Source organism: Garra rufa, chromosome 23, assembly GCF_049309525.1.
Source record: "Garra rufa chromosome 23, GarRuf1.0, whole genome shotgun sequence".
Classification (NCBI taxonomy): Eukaryota; Metazoa; Chordata; class Actinopteri; order Cypriniformes; family Cyprinidae; genus Garra; species Garra rufa.
In genome coordinates, this window is record NC_133383.1 from 6,866,011 (window position 1) to 6,882,743 (window position 16,733).

Sequence of the window (16,733 nt, forward strand, 5' to 3'; positions counted from 1 at the left end):
TTGTCAAGGAGACACTGCCACTTCTAAGCACTGAAGTGGAGAATACCTCTCGCTGTGCAGTGTCTTTTGCTAGTTGAGGAAGTTCACGTCGGACTTTATTCATCGTGCCCAGTAGCGTTGTTTGACGCTGCAGCAGTCTGTGCGCCAGTGACAGTGAAGTAAAGAAATTGTCCGTTGTGACATGTCTCCCTTTATCCAAAAATGGCTCCATCAGATTCATGACCACATTCTCTGCCAGCCTCTCTCCCTTCTGACGACTGGGGTCCTTTCCCAAGTAAGGAGATGCCTTGCAAACATATTTGGTCTCCAAATCCGTGGCCATCCAGAACTTGATCCCAAATTTCTCTGGCTTGGTTGCAATATACTGTGTGAATGGACAACGTACCTTGGTAGGGAACAGCTGTTCATCTATGGTCATGTGTTCTCCTGGAGTGAAACTCTCAGCACAGTTCTTGTTGAAGCGTGTCCAGATGTCGGAGATCGCAGCAAATTTGTCTGTCTTCACCCGTTCTGCCCGCGTGTCCTTGTCATCAAATCGAAGTTGTTGCATAATTGAAATGAATCTATCTCGGGGCATTGTCTCTTTGATTACAGGCACCAGAAAGCTTTCTGACCAGCAATCCACAATGGCACCAACGGGACACATGATTGCTCTTACAAACAGAATTGAAATGAATGCCATCAGTTCATGAATTGCCAAATTTCAGTCTGGCTCTGTTCTGCGGGCTTGGTGGACCGTGCACTCCCTGATGGTCTGCAGCATTCCCACGTCTAACAGACAAAGGAAGCTTTGGAGCACGCTTGTAATTTTACGCTGTCGGAAGATAAACAAATAGAGAATGGTAAATTTACATGAACCTCACTCTAAATGGGTTTATATAAATATCATATGTACTATGGTAATGACAAACCTTAGCAGACTCTGTGGGTCCAGCTTGCGCAGTGAAGCATGAGTGATTTGCTACTGCGCTGGGTATTCCAATGTCCTCCTCTGCCCACACAGTGCCGTCTTTTGCCGTCTGAGTCTTACAGGGCTTCCCAGTACTACGGCGCATCTTCCGTGGAGGCGTGTTGTGGTTTTGTTCCGTCTCCTTTTCTGATTCTTCTGAGGAGGAGTCAGAGGCCTGCTGGACAAATGAAATCTCTCCTCCATCAGAGTCAGCTTCGTCCATTTCCTGAAGCCAGGCCAAAGCCTGTTGTGCGGAGAGGTTCTTCCTGCATGGCAGTGATACGGAGTCCATCCTGATGTGTGTTCTCAAAAATGTGAAGAAGAAATTAATCTCCCACCTGAGTCGGTCAGCTTTTGCCACTCCCTTACATACACAGTCACAATAGATAGAATCACACCTTTTGGCCACCTCTACAGCATTCATATGTTGTGAAAAGCCGGCCTATTTGCAGTACAGTGTCTGCCATACTGCCATCAATGCCATGGCAATGGAATGCTGCCAAAGTGCCAATTGCCCTCCCATTGAAATTGGTTGCCCCTTGATTACAGTATTGGCCTATCATCATTTGCGATGTCATTGGAACACTGCAAAAAGTGCCAATTGCCCTCTGATTGCCCTCTGAGTTGCACTGTCCACATTTCTGCAGTGACAATGCAGATTTTCCACTTGTGGGACTAATATAGACAGATCAGAGGTGAACCAGGAACTGAGGGGCAGCTTTTTTTATGGTTGTTGTTGTTTTTTTTTTTTTGCTATTTTTTTTACATGAACAGGCAGAGGACAGAGCATATGAAAGCTGGAGCGATCACACAAAAAGAAAATTTGCTTTTGGTGTTATAATTCAGTGATGTGTTATAATTCTGTATGTGTACGAACATGTTTGCACACATTTTTTTATAAATAAAACAGTTGTGTTCCCATATAATGTGAATATGTGTCTTTAATATTTGCAGGTCAGTCAATGTGTTGAATATTTTTTTATAGATATGGCAGGCATTTTTGAAGGTTTCCATGTCACACAGAGGTTTGGCCTGCCTTGAGTTACACAGAGTAAAAAAATGCCAATGTGCCAGGCCTCACAGGTAAATGGGTGTGTTTGCACAACAAAAGCAGGAGGACAATCGAGCTGAAGAAGTGTGAAAATCTCAGCAGGGGTGATTCACACCTCAGGACTTTCACCAAAAAATAAAAAAGTCAGTAATTCTAGTGTTAAACGCACGGGTGGAAGATAAAAAGCGAATTTAATCCGAATAAAGCTTCGCTTTTTTTCTTTTCACAACGCCAGTCTTCTTGTACGCAACTGCCACACACCTTTGTCCGGACACGCCCCCTTGTGTTCCCGCGTCTTGACACAATGCGGTGCTGCTCTGCTCTCCAAATAAAGCCAATGAAACGCAATGGGGCTTAAGTCTTTACTTATAAAACATAATGGAAATATTTCACATCTTTAGAAAAACAAATCGATTTCAATTGTACATGTTTAATTCAATTGATAGAACTTGATGATCCACCAACACATGACAGTCAAACATCTTTTTTGAACAGTTTGATCAACAAGTGATGCTGGTTTCTCAGTTTTTCATGGTCATGGTCACAGATTTTGATGGTGAATTCACTTTTTTTTTCTCTTTCTAACAAATTCATAAACTCTGCTAGTTAACACAGAAGAGAGATGCATACAGGCCCATCAATTATCTTTATAATTATAATAACAATTATTATATAATCAAAGATAAAATTGTATGATACACAAATGACTTCAAACGAACGAAAAAAAAAGCACATCCGACGACTCCTGATGCTCCCTGTATTGTTCATATACAAACTGCACTTCGCTAACGGTGCCCAAAGAGCAATGATAAATAATAAAATCAGACAAGACAGGAATCGACAGCGGACTCATCTCCCCTCCACGCCGAGAAGCAAGCGCTGAATGGAAAACGGGGGAAATGAAGCACGTGTCTGACATGAGCTCTTGTCATAGTGTTTAAAATGTCCTTTTTTTCCATGGGGTTAAGAGAAAGTTCACATCTGCGACAATAATAATACTATATCTGTACATATTTCACATGAATCCCAATGTTTTCCTCCTCACAATCATGAGTCCATTTCCTGTTGTGACGCTCCCACCCACCCAGATTTGTCCAAGCAAAAATCTCACTACGGGAAGGTGTTTGTCCAGAAAAACGTCCTTGTGTGCATTTGTGTGTCTACAAGGTGCTACTGGGCTGCTTGTGCTCTGTCTGTGGTTTCAAAGCTTCACACATCTCCGTTGACGAACAAAACTGATTTCTACCAAATAACAGCCCAAACTTGCATATTTAAGGGCGTGTGAAATGTGTCTGCAAGTGAAGGTGTGATTTGAGCCGACGACGGTAGAAACCCAGACCTCGTGGCCTTAAACCCACAGGGGAGGAAGACCGTTTATAAAAACAACATTGAGGGGGAAAGTAACTAACATAAGACAGACGAAAACAGAGCAGGGTGTGGCAGAAAATTTGTCTTGAGTTTGTGCCAAAACGCACACAAAGTGGGACTTGAGGTGTGCGTGCGTGTACTGTAATTGTGAGAGGACTCCTTGCCTTTGATTTCTTTCCTGTGCAGGCAAATACGGTAACTCTCCAAGGGCTCGGTGTGTGGAAAATGTAATAGTGCACTTCTTTAACGCTACCGTTTAAGGTCTGACACGTTGCGACTGCCTCTATTAGCACGTTTCAAAGGAAAAAGGCTACACTTGAGGTCTTCTTCAAGTAAAGTTCATTTAAGATCAAGTCTTTTTGTGGTTTAAAACCATGTTACATCACATGGAGCTAGTTTGGGGTCATCTTTGGGCAAAAAAAGAAAAGAAATAAAGCAAGTTTATTACGAGAATTAAGTTCATTTGTGTTTGTTTTTTCAAGTTACAACACACTTTGGCTTTCCCCGTGTTAATTCCCCATCTAATTTAGATTTAAAACAGGAGCTGCAATGAAAAAAAACAAAAAAAACAAAACGAGCAATGACCCACCCCACACAATGTCATTTTACACCACACAAGTCTGATGTGAGATGAGGCGTCTTTCTACAAATGATTCGAGAGAAGAGCGGGAACTCTTTCACAATAAAATCTCGACAAAGTTCAGAGAAGCAGACGAACAGTAACATTGTCACAGGAGGAAGGAAAAAAAGAAAAGAAAAAAAAGAAAAAATATCTTCGTTGCACCTTCCCATGAGTCACTGCATTCCAATCTAAGGTGGAAACAGTGCAAAGACGCAATCAGATATCTGTTTCGCTTCCTAAAGCTCCCCCTCGTCGAGCCGGGAGTGTGAGGGGTCGGGGAGGCTGCGTGTTGGACGGCGATGTGCGACTGATTAATGAGCGGGACGAGGGGGGGGGGCTCAGTTGCTCTCGAACAGAGAGAGCAGGTCGTCGTTACTGTTGTTGGGAAGGTCTGGAGGACCCAAGTAGGACAGCAACTCATCTGGGTTTGTCAGCTCGGGGAGAAGCTGGAAAACAAACAGGGAAAAAAAAGTTAAGAACCGCCCTGACGACACTCAGAACTGTTTATAATCTTAATAAATTCAGCATAGCTGGCTTTTCATAAACATGCTCAAGTATTTATCTGTAAATTACATTCAAAGCAGAGGTCTGCATTATCGCTGGGTTAAATTAGACATTTGTTATGCCACAAAAGTAGGTTTCTGATTTGTAGGTGGAAATGGGCAGTTATATAACTCTTATATAAAAATAACACTTCTGTTCCCAGTGCTGCGAAGTCTGTGAATCACTTTTTTTTAACTATTTGTTCAATGAATCAGCTGAAACTTCAAATCAGTGAATCTTTTAAATGAGGTCTGAATGGAATCTTTTGAACTGATTTTGGAGGGAAATCTGTGGAATTGCTTTAATCACAGGATTTGGTTAATCTTATAAACACAAATTAAGAAGCGTTCACCGTTTATCAAATGTGTTTATACAGTTGATGGCAAAAGTTTACATACACCTTGCAGAATCTGGAAAATGTTAATTTGACCAAAATAAGAGGGATCATACAAAATGCATGTTGTTTTTTATTATTTTGACCTGACCTGATTAAGATATTTCACATAAAAGACGTCTACAAGAGAAAAGAAGTTGAACTTTAAAAAATTACCCTGTTCAAAAGTTTACATTCACTTGATTCTTAATACTGTGTTGTTTCCTGAATTATTCACAGATGTATTTTGCAACTTTTGTTTAGTGATAGTTGTTCATGAGTCCCTCATATGAGTCCTTCAGTTGTCCTCAGTGTGAAAAGATGGATCTCAAAAGCATACTGTCATTGTTGGAAAGCGTTCAAATAAACAAAAACTAGGGCTGTCAATCGATTAATTTTTTTAATCGCGATTAATCGCATGGTTGTCTTGAGTTAACTCGCGATTAATCGCACATTTTTATCTGTTCTAAATGTACCTTAAATTAACACTTTTTAAAGTTTGTAATACTCTAATCAACCTTGGCATGGATGCCTTAAGCAAATATGTGTTTATTATCAGTGAAACCATACTTGACTAGACTAACTTGTTTCAAATGTCATAGATGTTTTTCAAATAACTTGTTCATGTCTATTAGACACATGAAAAAAACAACATAGAAACACCAGGTTCCCATTACTTCTCTTTCTTTGCACTGAGCAATTTACTTACACAAGCCTGTTTATATTATTTGCAGGACAGGGCAGCTCACTTCTTCTGAACATGCAAAATCTACATTTATTATCACATTTGTTTGCCTCTCGGTGCCCACATACTGTCATTTGATGCAGCCAAGTTCTCGACAAAACTGTTTCCATTGTTTTGATGTAATATTTCTGTTATCAGACAACCAAAGTAATATGAAATAATAACTGAAAAAAAATCCTGAATTATGATCATGATTCAATCACTGTAAAGAATCATTTACCAGCATCTGGACATAAGTCACTATTCCCTGCATTATTATCGTTGTTTTTAACTTCCTGTTTAAATGCCTTCAGGATCCTTTGACTTTTTAGGAGTTTAGCCATTTAAAGTTATGTGATCCCAAAAACCTGCTTCTTTTATGTTTTAATGTATTGTTTTGGTTATAATGTACTGATCGGAGAGCCTGGTCTCATGCAAATGCGCACTAGCACGACTTTCTGTTTCTATTTGGCGTGCTATTAACAAGCTGAAATTAACTTTGCCGTACATATGATATGCAATTATGCATGTGTTTGATGTGCATTTAATACGCCGTTTGCGCGTGCATACTCGTATGTGGTTTTACGCATCAACCCCACAGCACCAATCCTAACGTAGCCCGACTCCGCTTGCATTCATTAAATATGGCAGAAGTGCCGGTGTACGCAAAAGGATAAAATACAGAAGTACCTGCGTACCGGCCCACTTCAAGCACTGGAATGAACATAACATCTGTTTTAACTGAAAGCGCTGCTCCACTGCCGCTCACTGAACAGAGCAGACGCAGATATGAAGAGAGGGAGGTGCGCGCGCATTCATTGGGAGACCTCACGCACGTTCAGCAAAACCGAAGAGCCTCAGAAACTATATTAGGTTTGTCCAATTATGTGTTTATGTATTGTTGCTAGACACTTTTCGCTAGGTTGGCAGCACTGCATCCATTTCTTTAACTATGGGCTAGGTAGTGGGTCAAACAGAAATGCGCGCTGCGTTAATCGCGCGTTAATAAAATGAGTGCTGTTAAAATGAATTTGCGTTAACGCGTGATTAACGCGTTAATTTTGACAGCCCTAACAAAAACGCTGAAAAAACAAAGAATTTGTGGGACCTGAAGGATTTTTCTGAAGAACAGTGGACAGTTTAACTGTTCAGGACCAACAAGGGACTCATGAACAACTATCACAAAACAATGTGGATCATTCAGGTAACAACATAGCAATAAGATTCAAGTGTATGTAAACTTTTGAACAGGGTAATTTTTATGAATTCAACTATTATTTTCTCTTATGGATTAAATGTAAATGTTTTTTAAGTGAAATATCTTATTCAGGTCTGTACTAAATAAAAATTAACAGGAATTTTGTATGATCCCTCTTATTTGAGTAAAATAATTTACATTTTGCAGATTCTGCAAGGAGTATGTAAACTTAACTTCAACTGTAAATGTGAACATTCATATAAAGCAATTGTATCATCTTTTGGATCTTCAATATTTTGGTTACCTGAACTTACAGTGGAAGAATAGAAACCTGTCAGATTTTATTAAAAATATTTTCAAAGTCATTAAAGTCATTGTTTCAAAGTCATAAAGGTTTGGATAGATATGAGGGTGAACTATCTCTTTAAGAGCAGAACACTGTAACCAATATTCCAAAATAGTTTAGAAGTGCAAATGTGTCCCAAAGCAGATGTGGGGTTGACCATTACCCAAAAGAGAACCTAAATTAAGCAAGAACGGGTGGGAAGAAGATTATTATAAGTTTGTAGTGGGTGTCCATGGAGTAAAATCCCACAGGAGTGGGTGGTTGTGCTTTGCAGACCTCTAATTTAAAGCGTTGACACCGTGGCCAAAAGTCATTGCTTTGATCTGGAATAGATGACTGATTTTGACTTACATCAAGGGCCGGCTCTGAAACGTCGCCGGGTCCCCCGGGGCCCCCCAGCCCAAAGCTGTCTGTGTGCATCCGGGGATTCTGCGAGGAGTTGCGGGAGTGCATGGGTCCACCAGGGCCACCCATGTTAGAGTTACCATGGAGAGGCTGCTGCTGCTGTTGCTGCTGCTGTTGAAGGGGATTGTGGGAAGGGTCCATGCGACTAGAGTGGGTCATCTTTATTTAGGAGACAAAAAGAGACAGTCAGTGAAGTTGGAACACACCGCACAGCTATTTAGTGATCTGTCTTGGGCTTCGTTTAGAGCGGGTGAAATGTGGTGGGAAAAGCAGCAGCTGCGAGTGACAGACAGGAACACTGCACTGTGCTGTCGCATACAGAGACATCTGAACAGCTCTTATACGGGACAACATACGGGGAAGACAGAAACCAAGACACCAGGAAAACACACTTGGGTATCCAAGGTGAGGGTAATTTCGGTACAATATGTGCAGCAAACTATCTACGTTAAATCAAGCCATATGGTCAAATATATTTTATTAGAAATGGATGGATGGATGGATGGATAGATGGATAGTAATCAATATGAAAACCCACCTGTCCTGACATCGGGTGTCCCACAGGTTTTTCAGGGGTAAGGAGGCCACTCGGCAGGTCAGACTGGTAGGAGAGAGGGGGCGGCCCAGAGGCAAACTCCCCCAGGGTCGGTGTACCGGGGGCATTGGGGAAGTCTGAGAAGCCTGGTTGGTTAGAGTATCCTGAGCCACCTGAAAGACATGCAACAATAAATCAAAAGGAGGTCAAAGTGCATTTCATCCAACACTATTGAATACAAGGTATTCACTTTCTGAAACATTTTAATGTGCATATAAATGCTTTTGAGGTCACTATGAGGTCTTGACACTTGGATGTGACACCTACCTTGGCTGGGATAATCAGGCGTGCTGCTGCTGCCACCTTGTGGCATAGACTGGTAGGGCGAGGAGGCTGGGCCTAAAGCTGCAATCATCTCCATGACACTGGGCAAGATCATATGACTAGGGCTCAAGGTGCGACAGCGTTTCAGGGCAGGCCCGTCTGGGTCCTCTTTAATATGCAGGTCTGGTTTCACCGGGACCGGCTTCCAGCTGCACACCGGATCAATGGTGATCTCCTCATATTCCGAACTAAACACAAGGAGAAAGGGGTTTAAGAATTAGCTGCAGCTTATTGTGCCAAGAACCCTCACATATAGAAACTGACCACTTTTTGCAGACTCAAACTGGACAATACAGAACTTCACAAGATTTGGTAAATCCAGCAATCATTAGTTCTTTTTTGGAAATGCTTATTGAAACAGCCTGGGAACTTATAAACAACAGTCTGTGCACTCTGACTCTGGAAAACTGGGTAGATGTCAGCCAATGATACTGAATATGCCCATTTCACCCAGCTCTGGCCATTGCTGTGTGCAATATGCATCACATGGTCAGCAAACAGACCATGTTTGGTCTATGGACATGCAGTTTACAGCTAAAAATAGTATAATTTAGTTGCTGCAGAAGTTATATATAAAAAGAACTTACTTTTGGATGTAGATCAGAATGCCCAACATGTACTGGTCCACTTCTAGCCCCTCCAGAAGGGCAGTTTTACTGCAAGGAACAGATTAGTTTGTAAAACTGTACAAATACATTAGATGTACACCATACAAAACAGATTTTTAGGAATGAACTTCTATACAATATGATATTATTCAGACAAATAAGATAAGCCAATAATTGCTTCGATTTTTGGCCAAATGACATTAAATAAAATAAATATAATATAAAAAAATGCATTATTCTATTAATATTCATACTATTTGTGAACCTAGGCCACAAAACTAGTCATAAAGGTAAATTGAAATTGAGATTTATAAATCATCTGAATATACATAAAATAATAATAATAAATAAGCTTTGCATTGATGTACGGTTTGTGAGGATATAACAATATTTGACAGAGATACAACTATTTAAAAATCTGAGGTTGCAAAAAAATCTAAATATTGAGAAAATCACCTTTAAAGTGGTCCAAATGAAGTCCTTAGCAATACATATTACTAACAAAAAATTTACAAAATATCTTTATGGAACATGATCTTTACTTAATATCCTAATGATTTTTGGCATAAACAAAACAAAAAAAAACATAATTTTGACCTATACAATGTATTTTTGGCAATTGCTACAAATATACATATACCACCTAAGACTTGTTTTGTGGTCTAGGGTCACATTTTCTATTTTTTTAGTACTAATATTAACACTAGTAATATTTTAATAATTAATATTATTATCCTAATATTATTAATCAAAAGTAAAAAATATTTATGAAAAATATTATATAATTAAAAATTTTTAATATTAAATTAACAATAACATATATCAATAACCTTTTAAAATTACATACTATTTTGTCTAGATAAATAAAACTAAATTAAAAAAACTAAAATCATTCTTAGAAATATTAGAACGTTTAAAAGTGAATTTAAGCATCATAACATTATAATATATAGTATGAAAAATGCATATTCATTCTGAGATTTGTTATGGACTACATTTAGCACTGTTATTAAATTATTAGTGGTTTTAATACGTTTAAGAGAATTTCCCCGAAAAAAGGTATAGATATATTTTGTATCCCTAATCATTTTATTAGTTTCAAAACAACAAAAAAGGCAAAATAAGAAGAAGATTCTTACTTGCACACAGGACAACGCCAAGTTCCTCTCTCACAGTTGAGCTGCAGGTATGATTCCAGGTCGAAGCACTGCGGACCAACAAAGACGTTATTTACAACAGAAATGTACTTTACAATGTCATGCGATTCAAACATAAGCTAGCAGGCCTCCTCACCTGTATATGTCTGCAGTCATGGCCCCTGGCAGGAAGCTGGATGCGTCGGAAGGTGATCGGACACTTGAGCGACACCTTGATGGCCGTCTGTTCAACACCGTCCTCGCCGTTAAGGCCGGGAGTTCCTGGGATGGTACCGCTGCTGAAGTTCCTCTTAACTGTGGAGGAGTAAAGAAGGATGATTTATTATGGTTTGAGTTCGCTGAATTTTCGGCATCACTACTCCAGTCTTCAGTGTCACATGATCCTTCAGAAATCACTCTAATATGCTGATTTGATGCTCATTTTTTTGGATTCTTTGATGAATAAGTTCAAAAGAATAATTTGAAATAGGAATCTGTCGATCTTTTTCAACATTCTAAATGTCTTTACTATCACTTTTGATTAATGTAATGCATCCTTGGTACATAAAAGTACTAATTTCTTTTTTAAAAAGTGTGTGCAAAAGTGTTCACTCACTCTTAGTGACACAGTGCTCCGCTGGCAGGAGCCTTTTCTTCATCAGACCCTGAAGCACGGAGCGCACAGACGGCCTGTGAACCAGCTGCAGCACGAATAGATGAGACTGCGAGAAAAAAAAGAAACAGGAAATGAACGCTGCCCCACATAAAACACTTACTAGTCAGGCTGTTTGCAATTAAGCAGATATTTTCTGAAGAAAATGTGCGAAGCGAGTCTCTGTACTTACACAGCAGCAGGCCGTGACTGTTATCTGGATGGTGTTACGTCCCGGCTGGCACACCTGCTTCAGGTAAAGGGGTTTGTGGGAGGTCTTGTTGTCCCCGCGCTCGATGGTGAGAGGCGTGGCGTTGACGCTCACCTGCACCGACGCTGGCCAGTTGGTGTTCATCTGCCGGTCTTCGTGGTGATAGCACTTAAACTGCAGCTCCAGGTCAGGCCTGTTAAACACATGATACATGTTAAATATGACAACACCGACACATTCACAAACACAAAGGAGGAATGAAAGGAGTGAAAATGTCTGACCTCATCATAAGGGTCTTATACACGGAGTCTCGCAGCTGGAAGACGTGGTTGCTGACAGCCAGGTTGTGCTCCAATCTAAAGGGCTCCAACACCACCCCGTCCCGTACAGGAAAGGTCAGGCGCAGGTCATCACTGGGGTTTCCTAGAGACAGAAGAGAGGAGTTTCAGTTACTGAGGAGCCACAGTTTTCATTCATATCTCATATGTGACCCTGGACCACAAAACCAGTCTTTTTGTAGCAACAGCCAAAAATACATTGTATAGGTCAAATTGATCGATTTTTCTTTTATTAGGATATTAAGTAGAGATCATGTTCCATTAAGATATTTTGTACATTTCCTACGGTACATATATTAAAACTTAATTTTTGATTAGTAAAATGCATCGCTAAGAACTTCATTTGGACAACTTTAAAGGCGATTTTCTCAATATTTAGATTTTTTTGCACCCTCAGATTACAGATTTTCAAATCGTTGTATCTCTAACAACCATACATCAATGGTAGACTTATTTATTCAGCATTCAGATGGTTAAAATTGACCCTTATGACAGGTCCAAGGTCACATATGGCAAGAAAACAAAGGCATCTTATAAATATCGAAGCCGCACAGTTTTTTTAACAACCATACTGGACTTTTTGTTGACACTTATTGGTGTGTTTCAGTTTGAAGTTTCAGTTTAGCTTGTTTTAAAGTAAACAGTGTCAAACTGAAACTACCCTCCCTTTTAGCCTTTGCATTGTTGTTGTTATTACCTAAAACAAAAAGTAGCAAAATCAAATAAAAATATAAATGTTAGATGAAAAACGATACACAATCCGACAGCAGCGCTTCAAAAAAGTGAATCATTTTGCGACACACTAGTTTAACTGATTGTGAATTTGAAAAAGCTCAGTTTCACCCATCACTATGTGCTTTTAAAAATTGTTACAAGCGATGTTGAAATTTGAAAACAACTTTTTATTTGATCTGGTTTTTGTTAGTGAATCACTTAAAATCAATGATCAAGTCACAAGTTTGAATCAATCCGAGCGGTTCCAGTGTAAATGACTCAATTCGGTTTGTCTGTTCCTCTTTTTGCGTCTTAAGCCATGTTTACACAACACTGTCAGTACTAATGCTGGCTTAGCTTGATTAATAATGTCTTTTTGAATTGTGTGAATTTTGCGTAAAAAAGATATGTGCTTATTGACAAAATTAAACACTTACTTCTTAGATGCATTGTCTTTCAATAATTCAGTACCTCTTTAGGAATATTGCTATTTTCAAGGGTTTTCCAGTCCTTAAATTTCAAAAAGGTACATTTGTATGAACCCTGCATGAACCCTTAGTTTTATAAAATTTTCTGAGGACTAACACTTTGTTTTCTCTGGAACAACATATGCACAAACTTTTCACAAAAAGTCAAAATTTTTTTGTTCACAATAAAATGGTTAATTTTGATTTCATGCCAACTAAAATATCTGTCGGAAATGTGTTAATTTCTTACAGAGGAAGTGTTGAAGAGGAAAAAATATATTTTTTTCATGTGATAAGCATTTTATGTGACAGCAGCAGATAAAGCGTTCAAAACAAAGCCAGTAAAATAGTTAATTTTGATTTCATGCCAACTTAAAATATCTCTCTTGTTAAAAAAGTGTTTTTTTCCACATGATAAGCATTTTATGTGACAGCAAAACAATTTAATTCCATTTGCATCACAGAGAATAATAAACACATTCCAGAGATAAGAGAAGGTCGCTGGTTTTGGTGCAGTGCTGAGATTTACCTGTAGGGGGCTGCAGAGAGTTAATGTTGGGTTTGACGTCATGGAGGAAGGGCGACTTGACGTCTTGGCCGGGGGACATATACGGTGGCATCGAACTGCCGGGGGTCATGGGAGGAGTGGGATTTCCTGGGAGAGGAGAGCTGGGATATCCTGGCATCGCACGTCCGGGCTGTGAAAGACAAGACGTGCGTTGCAGGCATTACGATCTGCGGCCAGATTATCTTTACAGTCAGATTTTCATAACCGATACTATGCAAAAACACATTCAGGTGAGTGGAGTTTGGACCCCGGTTGCCAAAGTCCGATCGAGGTGCTCACACGAAATGGTGAAATATTAACAGGCAGCTCCTACCGACTTACGTTTCACTACACATACACACGCATGCAAGAGAGAGGACACTAACCCCATTGACGGCGGCCTGGTTAAAGGTGCTGTACCCGGCTCCAGTCACTCCTGAGGACAGACTGTTGTGGCTGTTACCCTGTCCATTAAACTGGTCCGCCTGCTGAACAAACACAGATCTTTCAACATCAGACTTAAAACAGAGCAAGCCAAGCATAATTATAGGGAGCTCGGTGCAGTGCATTCCGTGATTGCTTCCTTCACAGAGATACATGGTTTAGAAATTAGCCAAAAGAAGGTATCTAACCTATGAGCCACTAGGTTTTGGAACGGAGTGCACACTACAGCGATATGACAATAGTGATAATCTACCGCTGTAATTCCAAACCCGGTACGGAATTTAAGCCACCCGGGTTGGTTCGTCTTTCACTGGTACTTCCAAAAAATCTTTTCACGACTAGTTGCCTCTTTAAAGTTGACTGGCGTATTTGTCAGTCTCAAATGCCGGTGTGTTTCTCTGAAAACGGCAGCCTGTTTGTCACTAATACGGACGAAAGGAACCTGTTCTTTGGGAAACACGATACTGCTTGCAGTGTGTCGCAATTTGCAAGTGAAAGCTTTCTGACGGCTTTCAAACTGAAAAATATGACTATAAACGTATGACTACAAGTTTCAGAAAGTACCTGAATTTGGTTACAATGGTGGCTCAAGTCTTTACAAGCCGCTTGATTTGAGGTGTCATATATCTATAGCATGACAAAGCTTGATACTCAGGGTTTTTCCAAATCCTAACTAAGTATGAACAATAACAGCAATGATTTTTGTACCTTGTAGTATTGATTGGGGTTTCCTGGTCCTGCAGGATACTGGCCCATATTGGGTTGCTGGAGGGGCATTCGATGTGTTGGGTAAGATGGGGAAGGAGCGGACCGCTGTGGCCCTGGGCCATGGTACTGCATGGGCTGGCCTGGGTACGGGCCCCCAGCTCCCATCCCGGGACCGTACTGCTGACCCGGAAATCCCTGCAAGAGTACAACAACCGTCATTCCAGAACAAAAGCAAATTGTCAGCACTATGCTCATATTTTTGGTATAATTAGATTATCTTGAAGACAGTCTTTTTGAGACAACATCTAGTTTAAGGATTAGTTCACATCTAGAATAAAAATTCTAATAATTTACTCACCCCCATGTCATCCAAGATGTTCATGTCTTTCTTTCTACAGTCGAAAAGATATTTAGGTTTTTGAGGAAATCATTCCAGGACTTTTCTCTACATAGCAGACTTCAATGGGGATCAGTGGGTTGAAGGTCTAAATGCAGTTTCAATGCAGCCTTAAAGTGCTCTACACAATCCCAGCCAAGGAACAAAGGTCTTATGATCGGTCATTTTCTAAAAGAAATTAAAATTTATATACTTTTTTTTTTTTAACACAAATGCTCATCTTGCACTACCTCTGCGATGTGCATGTGTGGCTTCATGCATTACATAATCATGTTGGAAACATCATGTGTGGTTAGCTCTTCGTCTATGTACTTCGGCTAAAAAATGTAAAAGTTGCACGTTCACTTTTTTAAACACTGGGTCGGTATTTCCGCCTACGTCACCACGTGACCTTTCCAACGAGGTTAGGCTGGTGCAAGATGAGCATTTGTGGTTATAAAGCATATAAAAGTTTATTTTTTCAAAAAATGACCGATTGTTTTGCTAGATCTTCATTCCTCCATTGGGATCGTGTAAAGCCCCTTGAAGCTGCACTGAAACTGCAATTTAGACCTTTAACCTGCTGATCCCCACTGAAGTCCACTATATGGAGAAAACTCCCGGAATGTTTTCCTCAAAAACCTTAATTTCTTTTCGAATGAAGAAAGAAGGACACAAACATCTTGGATGACATGGGGGTGAGTAAATTATCAGGACATTTTTATTCTGGAAGTGAACTAATCCTTTAAACACACATAAAACTAAGCTAATATGGGTCTGACGTCATATATTAAAGGTGGTAATCTTTTGGTACCTCTAATTCGATTAAAAATTTCGATTTTTAATCACGATTCACAATTTTTCATCCAAAGTTTGCATGCACACTGGACATCAAATGCACCAGTCTATAGTATGGGTAGTCCTGACTCAAGAAATCAGTGTTTCCTATTAACTATTAACTCACTAATAAATCAAAAATATTTACACTTCCTATTAGGGATATGTGTCCGAATCCGATCATACCGTGTTCAGAAAGGAAATTACATGTAAAGACATGTAAGATATATTCCAATTCTCTCACAATTACATCATTGGGTAATTACACTGTATATAATTTGCTGGCATTCGAAAACCGTTAATAATATGCAGGTCACAGAAACTGCTTTCAAATGCGCATTTGCATTTTACTTTTACTTTTGAGATTCCCGATCACACGGAGCGGCAGTAGGCCTATTTACCACACATTTTGCAATATCAGATGTTTGTCAATGGTGTTCAGGATCTCCAAATCATTCGCCATCTTCCTATCAGTCATCTCTCCTTACTCTGTTTATGTGGTAAGTAGGGCTGCACGATATATCGAAATATCACAAATGTAAATGCATGTCATTTTAATAATAGGCTACTTCAAAGCGTTGCAATAAGTCAAAGTTTTAGGTTGACGCATATAGCAGAGAATAAACTGGCCACGGGTCTGACTTGGTTGACATTAAAAAGAGTTAAATGCATTAAGTTGCAGAAAACAACTCCTTGCTGTCTCGACACACACCTGAAGTGCGTGCATAGCGGCATCTCGGGCAGCTTGTGATCAAAGCGCGCGCACTCACACAGAGACGCGTTTCCAACCCCGTGAACACAGAGTTGATTCGTCTTTCACATCTTTTTTTTTAAACAGAAACATACACACAGAATTATGTCAAAATACCCTTCTCGACAATCATTTTCGTAAACGCAGCCAGTTATGTTTTAAATAAATGTAAACAGCTGAGAAAGAAATCTGAAGTGTATCATTATATTGGACCCGTGCAGTCGGTCTTAAAGGGACAGTAGCCTATTAATATGTGCTGCTGTCTATGTCTCTAATGTTAATCAAACAAAAAAAACACAGCTTTAACAAAGATTAACCTACATTTAATTCATAAAGTGAACACTATGCAGTGTTATTTTACACTTAATTATTACATTTCTGTACCTGAATACTACTGTTAGTCCTTCTTTTATTTGTAACTGTTATCAATGCTTGCAATTAGTTTG

The 16,733-nt window shown here is 39.6% G+C and overlaps 1 protein-coding gene across 3 annotated transcripts in view; it reads right to left on the reverse strand.

Annotated features, from left to right (window-relative positions):
• Positions 1–2,329: 2,329 nt before the first annotated feature.
• Positions 2,330–16,733, reverse strand: part of zmiz2 (zinc finger, MIZ-type containing 2) — a 55,913-nt gene continuing 41,509 nt past the window's right edge. For 2 of the 3 annotated variants that reach the window (XM_073829452.1, XM_073829453.1), the window contains exons 7-19: positions 14,324–14,518; positions 13,558–13,659; positions 13,154–13,322; positions 11,387–11,528; positions 11,088–11,298; positions 10,859–10,964; positions 10,400–10,557; positions 10,246–10,313; positions 9,086–9,154; positions 8,442–8,686; positions 8,118–8,287; positions 7,526–7,738; positions 2,330–4,436 (exon numbers count right to left, since the gene is read on the reverse strand). In XM_073829452.1, the coding sequence (XP_073685553.1) occupies positions 4,329–4,436; positions 7,526–7,738; positions 8,118–8,287; positions 8,442–8,686; positions 9,086–9,154; positions 10,246–10,313; positions 10,400–10,557; positions 10,859–10,964; positions 11,088–11,298; positions 11,387–11,528; positions 13,154–13,322; positions 13,558–13,659; positions 14,324–14,518 (1,956 nt within the window). In that variant the 3' untranslated portion in view covers positions 2,330–4,328. The remainder of the gene's footprint in view (positions 4,437–7,525; positions 7,739–8,117; positions 8,288–8,441; positions 8,687–9,085; positions 9,155–10,245; positions 10,314–10,399; positions 10,558–10,858; positions 10,965–11,087; positions 11,299–11,386; positions 11,529–13,153; positions 13,323–13,557; positions 13,660–14,323; positions 14,519–16,733) is intronic. The other variant, XM_073829454.1, reaches the window with a different exon arrangement.